The 21,320-nt window shown below is 45.4% G+C and overlaps 1 protein-coding gene across 4 annotated transcripts in view; it reads left to right on the top strand.

The window, feature by feature from the left end:
- Positions 1 to 9,592: 9,592 nt before the first annotated feature.
- The window catches only part of RBBP6 (RB binding protein 6, ubiquitin ligase), a 30,249-nt gene continuing 18,521 nt past the window's right edge, over positions 9,593 to 21,320 (top strand). For all 4 annotated transcript variants that reach the window (XM_075565668.1, XM_075565670.1, XM_075565669.1 and 1 more), the window contains exons 1-3: positions 9,593 to 10,793; positions 13,574 to 13,673; positions 15,851 to 15,887. In XM_075565668.1, the coding sequence (XP_075421783.1) occupies positions 10,628 to 10,793; positions 13,574 to 13,673; positions 15,851 to 15,887 (303 nt within the window). In that variant the 5' untranslated portion in view covers positions 9,593 to 10,627. The remainder of the gene's footprint in view (positions 10,794 to 13,573; positions 13,674 to 15,850; positions 15,888 to 21,320) is intronic.

Raw genomic sequence — 21,320 nt, 5'->3', positions numbered from 1 at the left:
TTAAAGGCGCAATCCGGCCTAACTAACCTTTATTTTTTTGAGCTGGGGGGGAAAGGGGGTCTCTTCCAGAGCCGAAACGCAGTATTTTCAGCTCCGGGGCCCCTTCGTTTCCGAGATACTGGTGAAGTTACCAGTATTGCTTCCTGGTTTTTAATGGGGATTTAAATGGCCATCCAATAGGAAGTCACAATTGATGATGTTGCAGCTTCCTATTGGCAGCCATTTTCTTTCCCCTGCAGGATATGTAGGCCCAGTAGCTTAACCGTTAAGTATCTTGGCAACCTGGTGGTCCCCGGGAACTGAAAATAGTGGTGTTTGGCTCAGGGTGTGACCCCCGGCTCTGACCCTGTAAAACAAATGGCTAAAAATAAAAATGAGTAGGAGGAAATGCTCCTTTAAGTGATGTATACAAAGCTGAGAGAGAAAAAGACATATGAGTCAAGTAACTCCTCCTTTCTCTTATAACTTAGTATATATAACTCTCCCATAATCACTCCAAGAGTCTAAAACCAAAAGACCCATTGGGAAAGCTTCATACATGTCCCCCTGTATGGGCAATTTACAGAGTCGCTAGGGATTCTATTCTACAGGTCCCTGCCCCATGGAGCTTACAATCTATGTTTTTGGTGCCTGAGGCACAGGGAGATAAAGTGACTTGCCCAAGGTCACAAGGAGCTGACACCGGGAACTGAACCAGTTTCCCCTGCTTTAAACTCTCCATCACTGTTCCCAGAGTCAGTGTCTTTCCTCACTGAGCCGTTCCTTCAGCCCTGTTTCATTAATGCTTCATCTCTCTTAGTCCAGAGTCCTACATCTAGAACTATGTTACCTGATTGGATGTTGTAGTACAGGGAGAAGAAACAGTGAATCAACAAACCTGAAGCAGCTATAGGGCCTTATTCTGTATCTGTCCAAGCTGCCCATTGGGCGACCACATGGGGCCAAAATTTGAATTCAAGTTTATGGGGAATTAAACCTGTGTGTCAGAATTCTGCCGGTGTCTGTCATTGCGATTATCAGTTGTATCTGCAGCCATCTGAAAGGTGTAACATTTTTTTTTTTTTGTACACTAAGTTGAGTACGAGGTTTTACCGTCAACGTTTTTATTTTTATTTACGCAAGACATTTCTGGCAGGCAATAACCCCTTCACTGCCAGGGACAGCCATTGCTGGCGTGTGAGGGGTTAATTACGTTTGGTACTTTTAACAGACGTTACCCAGGATGATCATGTTCACTGATGCTGACTTTTTACTTAAAGGCGCAATCCGGCCTAACTAACCTTTATTTTTTTGAGCTGGGGGGGAAAGGGGGTCTCTTCCAGAGCCGAAACGCAGTATTTTCAGCTCCGGGGCCCCTTCGTTTCCGAGATACTGGTGAAGTTACCAGTATTGCTTCCTGGTTTTTAATGGGGATTTAAATGGCCATCCAATAGGAAGTCACAATTGATGATGTTGCAGCTTCCTATTGGCAGCCATTTTCTTTCCCCTGCAGGATATGTAGGCCCAGTAGCTTAACCGTTAAGTATCTTGGCAACCTGGTGGTCCCCGGGAACTGAAAATAGTGGTGTTTGGCTCAGGGGGTGACCCCCGGCTCTGACCCTGTAAAACAAATGGCTAAAAATAAAAATGAGTAGGAGGAAATGCTCCTTTAAGTGATGTATACAAAGCTGAGAGAGAAAAAGACATATGAGTCAAGTAACTCCTCCTTTCTCTTATAACTTAGTATATATAACTCTCCCATAATAACTCCAAGAGTCTAAAACCAAAAGACCCATTGGGAAAGCTTCATACATGTCCCCCTGTATGGGCAATTTACAGAGTCGCTAGGGATTCTATTTGGGCCGTGAGACACAGGCTCGTTCTGCTACTTTTCGAAGTTTCAATTAAGATGAGCACGGGAAAATGTCGGGCTTTTCTAAGGCTGCGCTTATAGTGCCGGCAACGGCGACGTCACGCTGCGGTAAAAATCTCATTGAAGTGACTTCCAGCGATCGCGACCAAGCCGTTGCTGTCACTATAAGTGCAGCCTAAGGCTGAGCCCCTGCTGGCGCTAAGCGCGCTCATGCTTGGAGAGCGCTCCAAGCATGAGTGCCGGGTGTCCTGCATTTACGTGCGTGTGCATTTACGTGCGTGTGCATTTACGTGCCTGTTAGTGACCCTTGAGGACTGGAGTTGGCCACCCATGTGTTAAGGTATTCACCTAAGCACACATAACCTGGATAACACAGCACACAGACATAAGCGTCATACGTTAGTTACCTCTAGATGGTTACAATAATTCTCCAACTGCTCAGCTTCCTGATGTCTCAGCTCCAGATACTCACACATGGATATTTACACGTTGGATGATTTAGAAACACGGGTGAGGAGAAGAGATGGAAATGATCTTGACTTTTCTTCTGGGGATCTAGTTATAAAGAACACTGGTTCACAAGAAAAGGTTACTTTAAGCAGCACGACGTCATGCTCTGTGAATTACAACATAAGGTTATTCACAGCAAAAACATTCTTAGATATTATAACCCAGGCCCCACAGCCGGCCCTTTCATGTGAAATTGACACTAAAAAGTCCTTTCAAACATGCACCTCTCTATACAACGCCTTTTCTTCTGCTTGCGTTGACATTTAATTTGGTGACAACACGGGGGGGGGGGGGGGGGGTTACGTATATAACAAATGCATCAATTTGTGTATCTTGAAGTCGTCGTTTCCATTCTTTGGAATTTGGAGTTTCCGTTCAATTAATCCCCAGGTCTGAGTTATAAATCTTCCTGTCTAAGAAATGGCAAAGTACTTGATAACAAAAAGTGTTGTACATTTGACAAATAAGTGCTGTGTGGGAAATCACCTGAGAGATGCACAATGCTAATGGTTAAGAGTCAGCTATATACACACGTCGAGCCTTCCAATTCTCTCGGGGGTTACTCTGCGGGATCTGGATTTCCAAGGTTTGATAACATTTTGGAAGAATGGTACAGTGGTGGTGTTTTTGGTGAACCGGTCTTTTGCGGCAGAAGAAGAAAGAAAGACAGAAAGATACAGTACAGGCATACCCCGCATTAACGTACGCGATGGGTCCAGAGCACGTATGTAAAGCAAAAATGTACTTAAAGTGAAGCACTACCTTTTCCCACTTATCGATGCATGTACTGTACTGTAATCATCATATACGTGCATAACTGATGTAAATAACGCATGTGTAACAGGCTCTATAGTCTCCCCGCTTGTGCACAGCTTCGGTGCAGGTAGGGAGCCGGTATTGCTGTTCAGGACGTGCTGACAGGCGCATGCGTGGCTGGCATATGCCTATTGGGCGATATGTCCTTACTCGCGAGTGTACTTAAAATGAGTGTCCTTAAACCGGGGTATGCCTGTAAACATGGGCGTCCGCAGGAGGGGGCAAGGGGGGGCGCTTGCCCCCCCCTGGATCCAGGGCCGCCAACAGCGGGGGACAGAGGGCACTGGCGTGACAGGATTTAGCACGCTCACGATGTTCAAGGAAGCGCGCGCGTCTCTGCAAAAAAAAAAACCTCCCTTGTCTCCTGATTGGCTGGCGAGTGTTGGCACGCTGCCAGGATTTTTTTTTTTTTGGCCCTCGCAAGCTCTATCTGAGCTGGCATCGCGAGGCCCGCCCTTTCCTGCATGGAGCAAGTCAGGTGAGTACTGCTCCATGCCACTCTCGCTTCCCCCTTGTCCTCCTGCTCTGATTCCCCCCCCCCTGCTCCGATCCCCCCCATTCCAAAATCTTCCCCCTGCTCTGGTCCCCCCCGTTCTGATTTCCCCCCCCTCTGCTCCGGTCCCCCCTTCCCGTTCCGATTCCCCCCCTGCTCCGGTCCCCCCTTCCCATTCCGATTCCCCCCTGCTCAGGTCCCCCCCCGTTCCGATTCCCCCCCTGCTCCGGTCCCCCCCCGTTCTGATTCCCCCCTGCTCCGCCCCCCCCCCCCGTTCAGTTTCCCCCCCTGCTCCGATTCCCCCTTGTTGCGAGTGTCTGAGTTTGTGTCTGAGTCTGTGTGTGTGTGTCTAAGTGTGTGTCTGAGTGTGTGTCTGAGTGTGTCTGAGTGTGTGTGTGTGTGTGTGTGTGTGTGTGTGTGTGTGTGTGTGTGTGTGTGTGTGTGTGTGTGTGTGTGTGTGTGAGTGAGTGTGTGTGTGTGTGTGTGTGTGTGTGTGTGTGTGTGTGTGTGTGTGTGTGAGATCAGGGGGGGAGGGAATGAATGTGAGGAGGGCGGATTCAGGGAGTGGGTTTGAGTCAGAGGGGGATAATTGATGGAGGGGGGAGAGTGGGGAGACAGGGGGTGTAATAGAGGAAGTGAGGAAGAGAGGGGTGAGGGGGAGAGTGAATGAAGAAGAGAGGGTGTGTGTGTGTGTGTGTGTGTGTGTGTGTGTGTGTGTGTGTGTGTGTGTGTGTGTGTGTGTGTGTGTGTGTGTGTGTGTGTGTGTGTGTGTGTGTGTGTGTGTGTGTGTGTGTCTGAGAGTGAGAGTCTGAGAGTGAGAGAGGGATTCTGAAGGGGAGGGAGTCTGAGGGGGGGGGGAGTCTGAGAGAGTCTGAGGGGGAGAGAGTCTGAGAGAGTCTGAGAGAGTCTGAGGGGGAGAGAGTCTGAGGTGGAGAGAGTCTGAGGTGGAGAGAGTCTGAGGGGGAGAGAGTCTGAGAGAGTCTGAGGGGGAGAGAGTCTGAGGGGGAGAGAGGCTGAGAGAGTCTGAGGGGGAGAGAGTGTCTGAGGGGGGGGAAGTCTGAGAGAGTCTGAGAGGGAGAGTCTGAGAGACTCTGAGAGGGAGAGTCTGAGAGAGTCTGAGAGAGAGAGTCTGAGAGAGAGAGTCTGAGAGAGAGAGTCTGAGAGAGAGAGTCTGAGAGGAAGAGTCTGAGAGGGAGAGTCTGAGGGGGAGAGAGTGTCTGAGGGGGGGGGAGTCTGAGAGGGAGAGTCTGAGAGGGAGAGTGTGAGAGGGAGGGTCTGAGGGGGAGAGACTGAGAGGGAGGGTGTGTGTGTGTTTGTGTCTGTCTGTCTGTGAATGAATACAGACACCAACCCACAGTCAGTCAGTCACCCACCCAAGTGTCAGTCACACACGAGTCAGTCACCCACCCAAGTGTCAGTCACCCACCCCGTCACCCACACACCCCCCACACCCACTCCCTCTCTCTGTCTAGTTAAAATTATGCCCCCCCCTGAAAACATTTCTGCGGACGCCCATGCCTGTATACCTTAAATACGACAGAGGAACTTTTGGGGACATTTGGACCCGTAAGGAGAATGGCTTAATTGACTTATTGTATTTACATTTTTTGCGTCTGTTCTCTCTATTTGTGATATATTTTGAGAGATAGGTCTCTCTCTCTTCAGCGCTGATGTATAATGTCATTGTTAGAAGTGGTGGCATATTTCTTACACTGTATTCTGAGTGAATACAGGCAAATTGCCAATTTCTCTTACATTTTGTGTTTTCACAAAGATGACGTGCTCACAATTTTCCACAAAGTCACCAATCTTCACTAGCGTTTTGTTAAAAAAAAAAAACAGTATATAAAGCAGGGGTGGGAAACCAAGATGCCGGGTATTAGGGATAATCCTGCTTCAGCACAGGTGGCTCAATCAGTGGCTCGGTCGACTGAGCCCTTGATTGAGCCACTTGTGCTGAAGCAGGGATATCCTGAAAACCTGACCTGTTGGTGGCCCTTGAGGACTGGAGTTGCCCGCCCCTGATATAAAGGGTCACCTGATCTGCAAATTTACTTTTTGATTTGCCCATTTTTTCTGCAAATTTTGCCATTTCTGCTAAATGTTTTGCAAAAGAAAAGTAAGTAAGTATTCCGCCTGGTTCACAAACTTCGGCAAACATTTCTCACGTCTGTAATTCTGAAGTTGTCTGCTGGACCAAGCTGTATTGTAATGCAGGTTACAGCGAGTGCAGCTACAGCTGCCAAGGATTTCTAGGAACCAGGCGTTTGCACCCCAAAAAGTGCAGAATTGTGTCAGACGACCACATGCATGTCACGTCTTCCAGAGAAGACATCTCATACTTCTGAAGTGGACTTCTTCCCATACATTTATTTCAGAGGTTTTTGGTATGTATATGGCCACCCATCGTATATATATGTAACTTGCTGAAAGTACCCAGTATTGCTAAGGAATTCTAAGAAATATACCTCGTCCCCCCCCCCTCCTCTCCACCTCCCCCCCCCTTTCCTCTCACACCCCCCTTCCTCTCACCTCACCCCCCCTCCTCCTCTCACCCCCCTGTATACAGCTAGAGGGGCCAACACATGTAACCATATGCTTTACAGATTGTTGGTCCCTCTGGCATCATTAGGGTTGTTCAAGTTTTGTTAAAAACCAGAACAAAACTACACAGAGAATATACTGCCAGCTGGATATGCACATGGCTACCCGGGATTCCACCGCAAAGGGCTCTTCTTCCGGCTCTGCCAGGGATGGGGGGGAAACCTCCGATGTCTCAGAGTTCACTGAACATTTGCTCATTAAATGGGTGCAAATAAATGTCCCGACTTTCAATATAGGGAATCCCCAGAACAGAGTCCCCCTCCATCCTCTCTTTTCGGCTGTGCACCGCTCCACTTTCCCCTGTGGGAATACATCCGGACCCACCTTTCAATATAAATCAAACAGTCCACGGTCCGGTTCTTTTCTCAATTTATTCAGAGACGATAGAAGACATCTTTCACAGCATCGTTTCAGTCAGTCACACCATTCAGGTACATAGAATTCAGTAATAGAGTGGACAATCTTTAGCTTTGTTGTTCTTAGCTTGGATGGTAAATTATTCTGAATTCTATAAATCCAAATGCAATCTTTATACATTTCTCTTAGCCAGTCTAAACAGCCATCACCTGTTTTTCTCAGTGTCAGCCCAAAATTTTCTTAGTCCATCATCAATGCCAGAACACTGTTTCTCTATTTAGCAATATTTCCTCTGATCTAAAAGACCCTCTTTGTTCTGTCACTAAGTAACTACAGGTAATCCTATGTTCCCTATCTTTTAAGACCTCTCTCTATTGTCTTTCTAAGTATTTAACTAACCTTTACCATATACTATTCAACTCAGCAGTCATTAAACATACCAAGTTTCTAAATCCAACATGTCTACACCTGCCTGTCTTCAGACTGATTTATCTTCTTATCGTTGCAGAGGCAGCTTATCATTTTCCAATTTAATTTCTAACTTAATACTAAATTACTTATTTGAACTAGGTCCATGCTGACTATATGTGTATATAGATGTAGCCAAGTGCCCCTGGCTATAGCCTTCTACTGGCCTCAACACTATAAGTCCTGGTAAGAACAGGCAGTGTTGGGGTTAAACTCCTGCGCAGGGCCTAGCCTGCAGTTGCAGCCTGGATGGGTACTATGTTGCTCATCCAGGAGCCGGCCTAAACCGGCAATTAGAGTGTCATACCTGGGGAGGGTACTGACTGGGTCCCATGTATATGGTGTGATGCCTGTCAGTCCCTAGACCTGTCCTGTTATGGGGCGGGGTAAAAAGCCCCCCCCCCCCGGTATAAAAGCTGACTCTCCACCAAATTGAGTGTATGATGATTATGGGACAGTGTGATACAATTTTTCCTACTAGAGGGCCAAGGAGATTGGGAAGGGCTCTGGGGGCCTCAAGCCCCTGGGTCTGCTCCCGGGCCGGAGGAAGATCATGCTGTTGTACAATAAAGCTGCCGTTGGACCAACTGTGGTGTGTGATTATTAGAGAGGAGTATTGCCTGTGGGGACCATTCTGCATCCAGCAGGATCCTCATGGGATGGAGACGCTGCACAGTAAAGAGATGGAGAAAGCCTGGCCTGTTGCTGCTCCCAATCTACAACTGTGGAGCCACTCAGACCTCCTGAACCATCAGGTGAGCTACAGCACCGGGGACAATACCCATGTACCGGGCGGATCTTCCGTGGCAGGGGGGAACAGGTGCTACATAGACAATCAGCTGCAAGCAAACTGTGCTCGCTATCTGGGCTATCGTCTTGCTGGTCCACATTGGCTAGATTCAGGAGAGACACATTGGGAAAGGCAGATGAACTGTTGAGGTCAACAGTCTCCTGCATACTGTGCCCAGCTTTGGGGACTTCCACTCTGTAGGGTGAGAAGAGCTCTGTAAGGCCGAGATTGAAACACAGGCTATACGAATGTTTTTTTTAACCTTTTTCTGGTTAAGGAACCCTATAATTATATTGTGAACTTCTGAGGAACCTCAACCCTCTCTAATATACTCAATATACTGTAAGTACGGATACAGGATAAGGAAACTGTCGTCTTAATTTAGCATAGGTTGAACTTGATGGACGCATGTCTTTTTTCAACCTCATCTACTATGTAACAGCGGGTGTGAGGTCAGGTGCATTGTAAGGCCTCGTTCAGGGTGGCAGAGACAGGAGGTGGAGGGCGCGCGTCCGCGTATCAGTCTGCTGAGCGATGTGTGCTCATCATCCCCAGCAGACCTTTTCAAGCGTTCAGGAGGCGGGTCTACAGACCTGAGGTTAGGGATGGGTGTTGCTCTTCTCGCTACACTTTCCCGAATGATTTGATTGGCTGCCGAAGTACCAGTGACGCTGCTGCAGCTTGAAAAAACAACTTGAGTTGTTTATGCAAACTGTAGCGAGCGTCAACTCCGTACTTCGGTGACAGGGTAGCTTCTACCCTGACAACTGATATTTTCTTGAAATACTGTTTCGAACGTGCGCGCGCACGTAAGCACGCACACATCGCGAAGCAGGCACTCTGAACGAGGCCTAAGGAACCCCAACCCTCGTTCATAGATGCATTGTAAATTCTTCTGTATTTGGTCCAGTTTTCAAATGGCTTGAAAATGGCAGGGAACTCTTTAGGGATGCCCGGGGAACCCAAGTGTTCCTAGAAACCCCTATTGAAAAAACCCCCCTGGGTTATACAATGCAACACAGACTGTGACTGCATTCATGGTTAGACCGCTAGAGAAAGTCGTTCTATATTTCTTTTTTTGTTCTTGTATAGCGCTGCTAGCTTTACAGAGACATTTTGCAGACACAGTCCCTGCAACGTGGAGCTTACACTCTATGTTTTTGGTGCCTGAGGCACAGGGAGATAAAGTGACTTGCCCAAGGTCACAAGGAGAAGGGGAACCAAAGAGTTCCTAGGAACCCTGGTTGAAAAACACAAGTCCTCTCATCATACCATTTAGATTGTAAACTCTCCGGGGCAGGGATTTCCTTTCTTATTGTCTGGTCTTATTTGTCGCACTTATTGCATTATAATTCCCTGTACTGTATGGTCTCTCTTGTAAAGCGCCGAGTACACTGTGGGTGCGATATAAAGATATATGTATATACAATATGCATTAAAAATAAAATGACAGAAAGGAAAGCCTAGTTTGTAGATAACATGCAAAGACAACCCCATCTCTAACCCAACGCTGAGATTCAACCAGCACCAACAGTGCCAATTATTTTCAAACCTTCATGCATTCCAATACCCTTTTCTCCCTGGTTGCCCAACAGTAAAATGGCCGCCTCTGCCTTCCTTGCTGGTTACGCCCCTTTCTCCCGCAACGTTCCCTCCCCTTTCGACGTCACAATGAGTGATGGCACGTGCGCATTGTGACGCCGAGCGTTGCCCGTGGGAAGCTGCCTGGAAACCCCGTAAACAACAGCGAGAGACGGTTAGTCCGCCATTAGTGTCGTGTGAGGAAGACGGACGGTGGCGGCGGCGCCCCGGGATTTTCGGACGTAGCAGCAGCAGCCGGGACCGCAGCGTTTACCCCTGAACCCCTCTCAGGGGTAGTTGGGGGCGGGCGGGGAAGGCTAACGGCCGTGGCCTAGCTCCTTTCCTGCTTGTAGCGCCCGGTCTCGGCAGCCCCCGCACTAGGCCGCATCCAATCTATTGTTTCCATTACGACGAACGACCGACGTGGGCAGGACTCCTGCGCGACGGGGGGATCAAGAAGGACGGTCACCGGAGGAGGCACGTGACGACCCGAGAGAGGGAAGCGGACAACACGAGGAGGAACCGACCGCACGGACTGGGATCTCCACCCCACCGCCGGGCACGGACTGGTATCTCTCACGGACTGGGATCTCACTGCCGGGCCCCGCACGGACTGGGATCTCACTGCCGGGCCCCGCACGGACTGGGATCTCTCACTGCCGGGCCCCGCACGGACTGGGATCTCTCACTACCGGGCCCTGCACGGACTGGTATCTCTCACCGCCGGGCCCCGCACGGACTTGAGCTTTCTTTTCCCGCCCCTGTGGGCCTCGCACGGACTGAGCTGACCGCCCCCCCCGGGATCGGTTGGACTTTTGGACTGGTACCTGTTTAAAGGGACTTTTTGGACTTGTTAACAGCAGCGATCACGCGGGCCGGGCCTTGCTCCTTTTGGGCAGGTTGGGATGGGAGGCGCCGCCTGATGGGCTCCCCTCCCGCATCCTTTGGCTGAGGCCGCCGGTTTAGTTTCCCGTCACGGCTATTAAAGGGCAGACTGAGCAGCGCCTGACCGAGCTCCCTCCTGTGTGTGAGAGCTGTGCCTGTGCTGGGTGTGTGTGAAGGGGGGGAGGCAGGGCAAGGGTGGGAGGGAGAGGGGGGTCTCCTCGTTATTACACGCATAAATATTTAACCGTATATCGCATATACATATAATAACATGTCGTGTGTGCATTATAAGTTTTCCTCCAAACTGAACTATGACACGGTGACCTTTGATGGGCTGCACATCTCCCTGTGTGACCTGAAGAAGCAGATCATGGGCCGGGAGAGGCTGAAGGCCGGGGACTGCGACCTACAGATCACCAACGCGCAGACCCAGGAAGGTACGCCCCCCCACCCGTGCACGCCACCTACATACTCCAGGGCTCTTCAACTAGGTCTCCAAAGGGGCAACAGCAGGAAACATTAAGGCTGCGTCCCTGCTAGCGCTGAGCGTGCGGTGGTTACTTACATATATAGCTATATGTAAGTCCCCGCTCACGTTGTGCACGGGCACACGCTCATCCATGCGCGGCGCTTAAGTAAACCAACTACTTTACCGTGCGCTCAACTACCCGCAATGCTCCCCCCCGCCCCCCACGCGTGCGTACATTCAGGACACCCGGCGCTCATGCTTAGCCTTGGGCTGAGTCCCCGCTGGCGCTGAGCGCGCTCATGCTTGGAGAACGCTCCAAGCATGCGCGCTGGGTGTCCTGCTTGTACGCACGGGGGAGGGAGGGGGCATTGCGGGTAGTTGAGCGCGCGGGTAAGTATAGTTTTTTTGTTTACCTAAGCGCTGAGCGTGTGCACGAGTTCACCGCGTAAGCAGGGACTTGCATGTATCTATGTATTTCCCCGCCACAAGCACAGCCCGATCAGCGCTAGCGGAGACTTGGCCTTAGGCGTAGAAGGGCCACAAGCGTAACGTCACTTGGAAATAATATTCCTCGCATTTCTAACATATGTACCATTTATATTTACATTGCTCATACTTACAAGTGAGTTTGTGTGAGAAATTGCACTTGGCTGCTTAAGCAACAGATATGAAATTAGCTAGAGCGGTGTGTCCGAGGTCCCAGCGCGGGCTGCCGATTGAAGAGCCCTGACCTATACACACTGTATACCTGTGTCTGGGGAAACCAAAGTCGTGTTGGTACCATAGACTGGTTAAGTGAATACTAAAGATGCACCACTTTAGTACGTTTTTGATAGTTTATCTAAATTCCCTTCCAAGGCAAAGTAAACAGTAGCCAGCCCAGAGACAATCTTTTGTGACGAATTGAAGTCTTTACGGCTTCCATAAACCTTTCTACCCAAGCTTATTGCAAAGGTTAGCCTGGTTTCTTTACATTAAAGTAGACGTATATATTTTTGTTACAGGATGGGGGCCTTCTGGGACTGAGCTGTTATTTTCAGCTCTGGGTCCCCAAGGATCCCAGTTTCCGTCCTGTAAACAAAAAAACAAAGTGCTGCGTAAATTACAAATTACATTTCTTGGGTGTCTCTTGAAATACACATTTGAAAGCAGATTGACTTGAGTTGGTAGTTACGCTAGGGGTATGTGTTCTGTTGGGTGACTTGTTCTGCATGTGTCTGTTTGTAGAGCTATTGTGTATTTACAGTCTTGCTTCATGTGGATCATAAATTTGGGCCTTTAGGAATGCGTGCAGAGGCCTCCTCACTCGGAAACTTTACAATGTGCCATACTCCCATCTGTGCCGCATGTGAAAGCAGTGTAGTTTCACACAAAGGTCTGAGGGAAACACAGCAGCCATATGAATAAAGATGGAGGCGCTGCCCTGCCAGTGTGATGTATAATACACGAAGAACAATGCTCAGGCTTGTTTTAAAGTGATGCAACACTTTTTTAGTATGATGTCACCTCAAGTTCTGTACTGGCCAGATTAATGTGCTATGAATCACTAATACTGGAGCAGGAAAAGAAGCCAAATTGAAAGACTTAAACATGATTTAGATGTTTAATTCAGATGGTTACATGACTTGTGCATAGAAGATTGAGGAAACAAAAATGTTTACATGTAATTATGCGTAAGCATGATTGCTGTTTTGCAATGGTGATTTTTTTGTTGTATGTTTTGTACAGTTGTTTTAGACTGAAACCTATTTATGGTGCCAATATACACACACGATAATGTTCTACTTGCCTTTATAGCACATGCAGATTCTTTCAGAAGATCAACCATTTTTGTATTGATGCAATATGGCACAATAAAACTTGTCATTGTTTTAGACAGTCACTGTATTATCAGTACATTTCCAGTATTGGTGCATCTTAATTGTGTGTATTTTGTCCCATGACCACCTAGGCACCTATTTACAAGTTATTTGTGTATATTACTTTATTTAGTTGAGCAATCGGACAAATGGTTCTTGAATGACTGGACACATTAGGTTTGGTTTGAGTATTGCTAACAGGATTTGTATTTGGATTTTTTTTTTATAGAGATCGGGCGTCTCAAACGCAGTCCTCAAGGGCCACCAACAGGACAGGTATTATGGATATCCCTGATTGGGCCATCTGTGCTGCAGCAGGGGTATCCATAAAACCTCGCCTGTTGGTGGCCTTTGAGAACTGAGTTTGACATCCCTGCAGTAGCTGTTCCATTTGTCTCGAAATGAAGTTCTCATGGTACAGTATTTTGTTGCAACAACTGCTGTGGGTTGTAAAATACTGCGGTTCATGATTATTAAGAAGTAGGGAAGGAGACTTTAGTTGCTGCTGTTTTGTTGAAAAACATATTCTTTAATTGGCAATGAATTTTGTCTCCAAGGAGTATATTGATTTTTTTATGTTGTTGATAAAATCACCTACGTCCTGGAAAGGTTGTGTGGGAAAATATTGCCCTTTTTTAATTCTGTAACGCATGATCAGGAATGTGTGCTCTGTTTGATGGTCTTTCACTTTGTAACTTTGTCACTGGGTAAATTTATGTGCATTTTTAATTTTTTGAAGAGCTCAGGCGAACATTTTATGATCTTTTAACGTCGATCCAATAAAATGTCCAATTTGTGTGCACATTAACAAATAAAATGATTTCACCTATTGCAAGTTATATTGTGTTTGGTTGGGAGTCCTCCTTCAGCGCATTGTTCTCCCTTACAGAATACACCGATGATGCCGCCCTGATTCCTAAGAACTCATCTGTTATTGTTCGGAGAATTCCCATCGGAGGTGTGAAAACCGCAAGCAAAACATATGTTATGTAAGTATTCTTGAATTTGTTTTTAACCACAGTCCCTGGATGACCGATGGGTGAATTTGTCAACAGTTTCAGTGCAGGTTGTGAAACCTCAAAGGGAATCTCCTGATGGGATCACAAATGGTCTTAGCTTAAGGTTTCAGGAGCTCTTTCGTTTGAACTCCTTTGCTGCCAGAGTTGTCTGCAATGCACTGCTGACCCCTCTGGCAGTGAAGGAGTTAGACAGCGCTTATACTACCTGCGTGGCCGTGCGCTCTCTCCTGCAGCCCCAGTTATCTGTGCACTTGGCTGCAGGAGATTGGGGAGAGGTGATTGGAAGCGTGGCGAACGCATTACAAAGCTGGTTCGCCCTCATTGGCTGAACCAGCTCACGTGACACTGACGTTACGCAGCAGTTGATGGTGAAGACAATGTTTAATGTATTCTGAAAGCGCTGCCGCGTTAATGCGCTATGCCTTCGGCAGGCACTTGGCTAGCTACTATAGCCAAGTACTACTGAATGTGCCTGGTGCGCACGTAGCGATACCGCCCGCCACTATAAGCTCGGCCTTAGTTTAACTGACGAAGTCTTTGTATATATAATGGTTAGAATCAGTGGGCCCTGCGGTGCTTAACAGTATTATTTGAAGCTCCAGGAACACCCAGGTTCCACGAGATATTTATCGGTGAAGTTACCAGTGTCTCTGTCCCTCCAGTGGAAACAAAATGGCTGTTCACATTTTACAGGCCAATAGGAAGCCACAACATCATCCATTGCAGCTCACCATTGGATTTCCATGTAAATCCCCTAGAGAAACGGGCAAGTAATGCCGAAAACTTGATTGGGGGGGGGGGGGTGTCCCTGGAGCTGCAAAGAGCATGGTTCATCTCTGGGAGGGGGAAAGTCTTTGTTTCAGGACTGCTGCTTTTAAAATGCCCGCCAATGACAGTCAATAAATGGCGTGAACCTTATCTGCTGCCGTTTTCGCCTATCTGACGGAGACTGCTGCTAGTTAACATGGGTCACGCTTTCCGACTGTCCCGCATCCGACGCGGGTTTGTGGGACGCATTCTGTCGGAAAAGTGAGGACTGCCAGTACAATCTAAAAATGTTTTAATGAGGTGGCAGTCACACATGGCTATCATTGCCATATTAAATACTAGAAAGGACCCCCTTTTTAAATGTTTTGTTGCAACACATTGCAAGCCATAGGAGTAAAGAAGTTAAAGCAGCAATCCTGTCAAGGGGGGCTGAACAGGGCCATTTTCAGCATTGTACGCCCGTTTCTATAATATATATACCATGGGGTAATAACATAAACCTCACAAGATACACTTCATGGAATATCATTTAACTAGCGATTCCGGTTTTAACCAAAAAAGCACCACTGACCACTTATTGTGCGCTGCCCGTGACAACTGGAAATTAAGCATCCCCCCGAGACTATTAACTTTTTTGGTGCTAGTCTTCGTGTAAAAATCAATGTGGCTGCAATTATCATCCAGTAGGAAGCTGCAACCGGTGACGACGTGGCTTCCTATTGGGCTGTGGGTTCTGTGATATTTTTGTCCCCTGGAGAGACCTTTAAAATCTTGTACCTTCCCTGGTAATTATCTGGAGAGGGGTGTTCCACGAAGCTCAAAGCAGTCGCTTCAGCTCCTGAGGAACCCTAAGTTCCAAATAAGTCAAAACACCTGTTAGAAAAAAAAAATATTTACAGAGGCTGTTTTTATAATGTGATATACAATTTTATTAAATAGCATGGTGTGTTAATGGATTAGTGACTGTTTGTTTCTACATAAATGTAGCTTCTAAAATAGTTTTGTGGGTTTTTTAGAGTTTGTATATGGGGTGGGCAATCCAGTCCTCAAGATCCACCAACCGGTCATGTTTTAAGGATATCCCTGCTTCAGCACAGGTGGCTCAGTTGAAGATGCAGCAGGGATATCCTTAAAACCTGACCTGTTGATGGACCTTGAGGACTGGAGTTGCCCACCCCTGATCTCTTTAAAAGGTGCCATTGTTTGCCCTCATATTAAGCTTTGTTTTAATTGACTGGCATAAATCAATGACTATTCATACTCATAGTTTCATTGGGTCTTTTGAAATGAGAATTAAGTTGCGTTAAAAGAAAAAATGGTCTGCAATGCTCAGATATGCTAATTACTTTTTTTTTGTCTTTGTTTTTCTTGCTTTCTAGAAGTCGTGCTGAGCCAGTGAGTGGAACATCAAAAGCAGTATGTAAAAACACAATCACACTTTTCCCTATACATTGCTCTTAAATAATATAAACATTACAGCAGCAGACAACCTCCCTGCTAAATGTTTTTGGTTGTGGATTTGATCAACCTGTAGAATGTTGTAAATACCATGTATTTAACACAAGATCTCACTCTGATTCCCTGCCATTCTTTGCACTTTGTGTGAAAGTGCGTGCGCAGGAATGCACTGTATTTCATATTGAATGCTAGCTGATATCCTGTATGACATGAAGTTGTACAGACTGTATGATCGTTTGCAGATCATGTGGGTTTTACATTCATGAACATGATGTCATGTTCTGTTGTTTTAGTAGAAGATCTGTGTATAAGTTTGTGTATTGTTTACTGCAATAAAATATTTACTGTTTTTCGCCGTTTTCACATTGTATTGAACAGATTCGATTTTGCTTCTTTTTCAACTTTACTCTTTCATTTATCGTTTGTGGTAAGGTTACTCTTGGAGAGAGGGAAAAAATCTGCTTATGTTTTGTTTTGCATATGTTAATGTTTCTAATTTAAGGTTTTGACCCATAATCTTCAACTGCATTCCTACATTTTACGGCTTGTTTTATTTTATTTTTTTCATTTACCTTTTTACCCCTATTATCCTTGCGCTGCTGATTAATGCAGGAAGGCACCGCAGGAGTTTTCACTGAAATAATCCAGGGGTGCTCCACTCCAGTCCTCAAGCCACCTGCCCCTCCACCCCACACACCAACAGGATAGGATTTGAGGATATCCCTGCTTCAGCACAGGTGGCTCAATCACGGGCTCAGTCAAAGACTGAGCCACCTGTGCTGAAGCAGGGATGTCCCCAATACCTGACCTGTTGGTGGGGCCTGAGGACTGGAGTTGAGCACTCCTGAAAAACTCGTGTACATGCAGGTATCCTGATTGAGCTGCTGAAATGCTTTATTGTTGTTAGTCACATGTGACATCTCAAAAGCAAAAAATAAACTTGGTAATTGTAGTTTGCTCCAGAAATACAGGGGTTAATCCTGTCTTAGGATCCAAAACAATATGTGAATTGCTTAGGCCCGTTTTCTGATGGGGATAATAAATAGAATCCTCCTTACTGAGTGGTGCTAAACTTGTACTAGTCATCCTTTAGTTTCATTGTCCCGTAGGCTGGGATTATGGTCCCTACGTGGCTGCGTGCAAACGAGACTCCTGCAGCCCAAGCGATTTGTGAACTTGGCTGCAGGAGATTGTAGACATGTGGCAGACGCGTCACAAAGCTGGTTCGCCCTCATTGGCTGAACCAGCTCACGTGCGCTTACGCGGCAGCCGCCTGAAAATACAAAATTTGTTGTATTTTCAAAACGCTCCCGTATTAATGCGCCTTTTCACCGGCAGGCACGGGGGTAACTTGCATATCCCACTACAGAAAGCGTGCTTGCCAGGCGCGCACGCCGCAACGTCGGCACCATAATCCCAGCCTCACCCTCCCTTCTCCCTACTGTGGGACTTGGCCTGTGCATTTCTAATTCTCTATCGCCCTGTGGTTGTTTTAGCCGGGTCCTGTAAAATTACAGAATAGTCCCACCCGAGCTCTTTAAAGGGCATACAGAAGCAGATCTAGGGGGTGCATATGATTCAACTCTTTTGCAGCCACACGTCTCTCTAGGGTTACGTGGTAGGACTTTGACGTGGTCAGCCTGCACTGAATCTGATGGGACTCATTACTAGTTAATATGAATGAAATAATTTTTAAAGGGAGATTCTGGTCAAAAGCAAAGAGCCAAGATGACAAGCGATTCAATGCTTTTGTGAAATCTCTGACTATTGCTCTTTTAGGCTCAGACTGTTAACCTGTGAAATGACTGCCAAATAGTTTCTAGCTTACCGGTACATTTTCACATAAAGCAGACCTAGAGAACCAAGATGTTTAAAGGTAAACTGGTAAAGGGTTTCATCTGTAAACTGTTAAGATTGGTAGCGTAATATCACAAGCTGAGATACATAATTTTGGGGTAGAAATGTGAAATAATGGGCAACATCGAAGAAAAGTTTTATGTGAGCGATTGCTTTGTGATTATTTGACTCCTGTTGTGTTGAAATATCATATTTAAAATGTGAGTTTTTATGAAGGCCCTATGCATGTTGGCTCTACTACCTCCATTTATATTGATCATGTACAGACAGACACTTACAAGATCAAAATTTCAATATTTTTTACAATCCAGCATTGGGTTTCTTTCCACAGCCGGGACCTTTCTCTGGGTGATTTGTATTTTGCCTTTGTCATTTCAAGAAATCTCCCAGCTGGGAATTGAATAATTTGTGCCATATTTAATTAATATTGATCCGGTGAGTGTCTCAATGTGCTATAGCTATGCCATGTCTTCCAAGCATCCAAACAGAAGTCTTCCTTTAATGTTGGAGTGCCCTTTTACAGAATATTTCTTTTGTCTGTTGTGTTTGCGTCCTGATCTTTGCATCATTGGAATACCTGTGATCATGTCTTTATTTGTTTTACATTTTGGATGCAACTTGTTCTAAAAAATGTATAAGGCATTACACTAACACGATTTCCATTTGAAACCCATTTCACTAAAAGGAATTAACATGTTCTCACACACTTGTCGAAAAACCAATTGTTCCCGCAGAGTTGCTGACTTTGTTCAGCAGAACCGCGTTAACAAACATTTTGCCGATATCTCAATTGAGTCCAGAATTGAATTATACCTTGGTCCATTGACCTGAATGGTTATTGTAATGCATTATTGTGCAACTACGTGAGCATTAATATCCAATTTTTTTGTTTCTTGCAATATAATTTTGCCTCTTGTTCATTAGCATGTGTATACAAAATCTAAATCACATGTTCATAAATAAAGTTAAATATTATTTTAGCCATTTGTGTTCCCTGGAATGTCTATTGCATTTATATTGGTAAATATAGTGTAAATAAGGCTCAATTGCTAGAATTCTATGTTTATTTAATGTTATTACAAGTCTTGCATAGCTGTGTGGAACCCTCTGCCTTTTATACAGTTCATCTCACTTTTGCCCATGTGAATACCATAGGCCACTGTTCAATATGTTGTGTAGATTTTATTCTAAAATCTTCTCCCTACAAATATATCTTCACAGGATGTTGAATAAGGGCCAAAGAACTAATTCATTTAATGGCACACACGGTTTTGAGCTGTGCTGGTCTGAATTTGGTATTGCTTCATAGACTGAACTTCCCTTCTGATTTTAGATTTTTATTTTTTACACTTTTAAAGTGTTGATTTCACATGTGGTCACTGTACCCGTTGTCTGTTACAATTACTGGCTGCAATTTATGTGGATTCAACTTTTTTTTCATTGATTAATTTTTGCTATTTTGTTTAATGTGCTTCTTCAAGTTCCTTTAACACCAAGCCACATTTTCCATTTGGAAAACCAGTTTTACTTTTCATTGTTTTACCATTGGCCACGTTTTTGACTGAAAAATTACTACAATATCCTTGTTTTCTATAATAAAAAAAAACAGGCCATCTGCACTTAGTTTTGCCTAATTGTTGTCAAAACGATTCTGTCCGAGTACAATGGATGTTTTATTAATACACAAAGTAAATCCAAAGATAAAAACGTATGCAACATTAAGGCAGCGGTAAAATAATTGGGTAATATTTCCCCTGCCCCTTTACAGAAAGTCAGGAGTGTGGGGTTAGGGTTAGATAAATCTTGGTTACAATGTATAGATCTTGTAAAGAGTTAATGGGATTGGTAACAGAAAATGTTACAGATTTGATGTGATCTTCAAATAGAGGGGGGGGGGGGGTTAGGAGGAGAGTGCCCTACCCAGGAAATATGAATTTGGGGATTTTGTACTTGAAACCAGACAGTATAAAATGAAAACAAACAAGTTTTTTACGCCAGTATAAAATAGACAGATGCCTAGTTCACCCAGTTACGTTCTACTAAATTAAACCCATTTGATGCCAAATGTGACCACCTACTTGCATTGTGTTCCTACTTGGTAAGGAAGTTGTTACTATAATGACATTGTGTGTTTAACTGGGCTTGGCAAATAAAAACAATATTGGGGTAACCTAGGAGAGGGGAGAAAGGAAGTCGCCTGAAAATTCTTCAACTGACCTGGTTTGTAGGGTTAAAATATAACACATGGGGATGTTGCCTTGCCAGTCTGTCTCCAGCAGCATTAGTCACTGCAGTGCTGAATTCAATTCTTTGGTGTGTAACGCCCAGAAGATGCTCATGAGGTAAGTATACACACGCAAACATCAGGGACTTTTATAGACCGTTCAGTGACTTTCTTAGTCTTCATTGGTTCAATGTTTTTTCTCGATTTTGTGACGCCTGGGTGCCGTTCTGTGAATCTGTAACTGCACGGAGTAGGAAATCGGCACTTATACACTGTTTTGGGTAAAAGAATAATTGTAGTTTTTGGGGAAAGCAATTGTTTTAATATGTGGCGAAATGCCAATGGTGTTTGAATCCTACCAACATGCCAGTGCAGATACTCACTGTTTTATTGGGTCAGCGTGTTCTTCGTATTTACTCTGAGAATTGGACATTATGAATGTCATTTGTAACGGGATTTTACAATTGAGCATAAAAGAGTGAGAAGCAACAGCCCCATTTAGCAAATAGGCCAAATATTTTTGGAAACTGACTGTAAGTTTACCTTAAACGTAGTTTTCATATAGCTCAGAACTTCTCTAAAATGTAACATTTTGCAGACGTGTTGCAGTAGAACCTTTTTTATGCTCCCTAAAATACTTCTTAAGAGCAGTTCTGGCTAGATTATGTGTGTGTATATGTCTATGTATGTATATAGACACATATATATATATATATATATATATATATATATATATGTCTATAGACATATACACACACATAATCTAGCCAGAACTGCTCTTAAGAAGTATTTTAGGGAGCATAAAAATCTATATATATCTACCTACAAATCTATATATATCAAGGACTCTCCAGAGTGGAACATTGTTACTTTCGGCTCCAGGGACTCCTGTTTCCCAAGTTGGATACCTCTGAATGGGACCCCCCCCCCCCCCCCCCCCAGGGTGAACAATATGGAGGTTTAAAGCTCCCACCGACCACAGGGAAACAAACATCATTCTTTGCAGTTTCCCATCTTCCCCGTCACACGGGAGCTTTAAATCTCCATGAGATACCTGCAGCATCTTCGGAGGTAAGCCTCTCCGGAAGCAGGGCTTCCCACAGCTGACATTAAGGTTCAGCTCTGGAGATCCTGGCTTCCAGCCTGGGGAGAATTATTGTTTTTCCCCCGTGGAAGTTGAATTGCTGCTGCTTTCCTTTGTCTCGTTGGGGCTTAGACCCAACTGAGTGTATTTTATGTATCTTTATTTATATAACACCATCTATGTACATAGTGCTTCACAGCAGTGATGCGCGTGACATAATATAACA

Source organism: Ascaphus truei, chromosome 11 (assembly GCF_040206685.1).
Source record: "Ascaphus truei isolate aAscTru1 chromosome 11, aAscTru1.hap1, whole genome shotgun sequence".
Classification (NCBI taxonomy): Eukaryota; Metazoa; Chordata; class Amphibia; order Anura; family Ascaphidae; genus Ascaphus; species Ascaphus truei.
The sequence above is the reverse complement of the archived record's forward strand: the minus strand, read 5'-3'. Positions and strand labels throughout refer to the sequence as shown.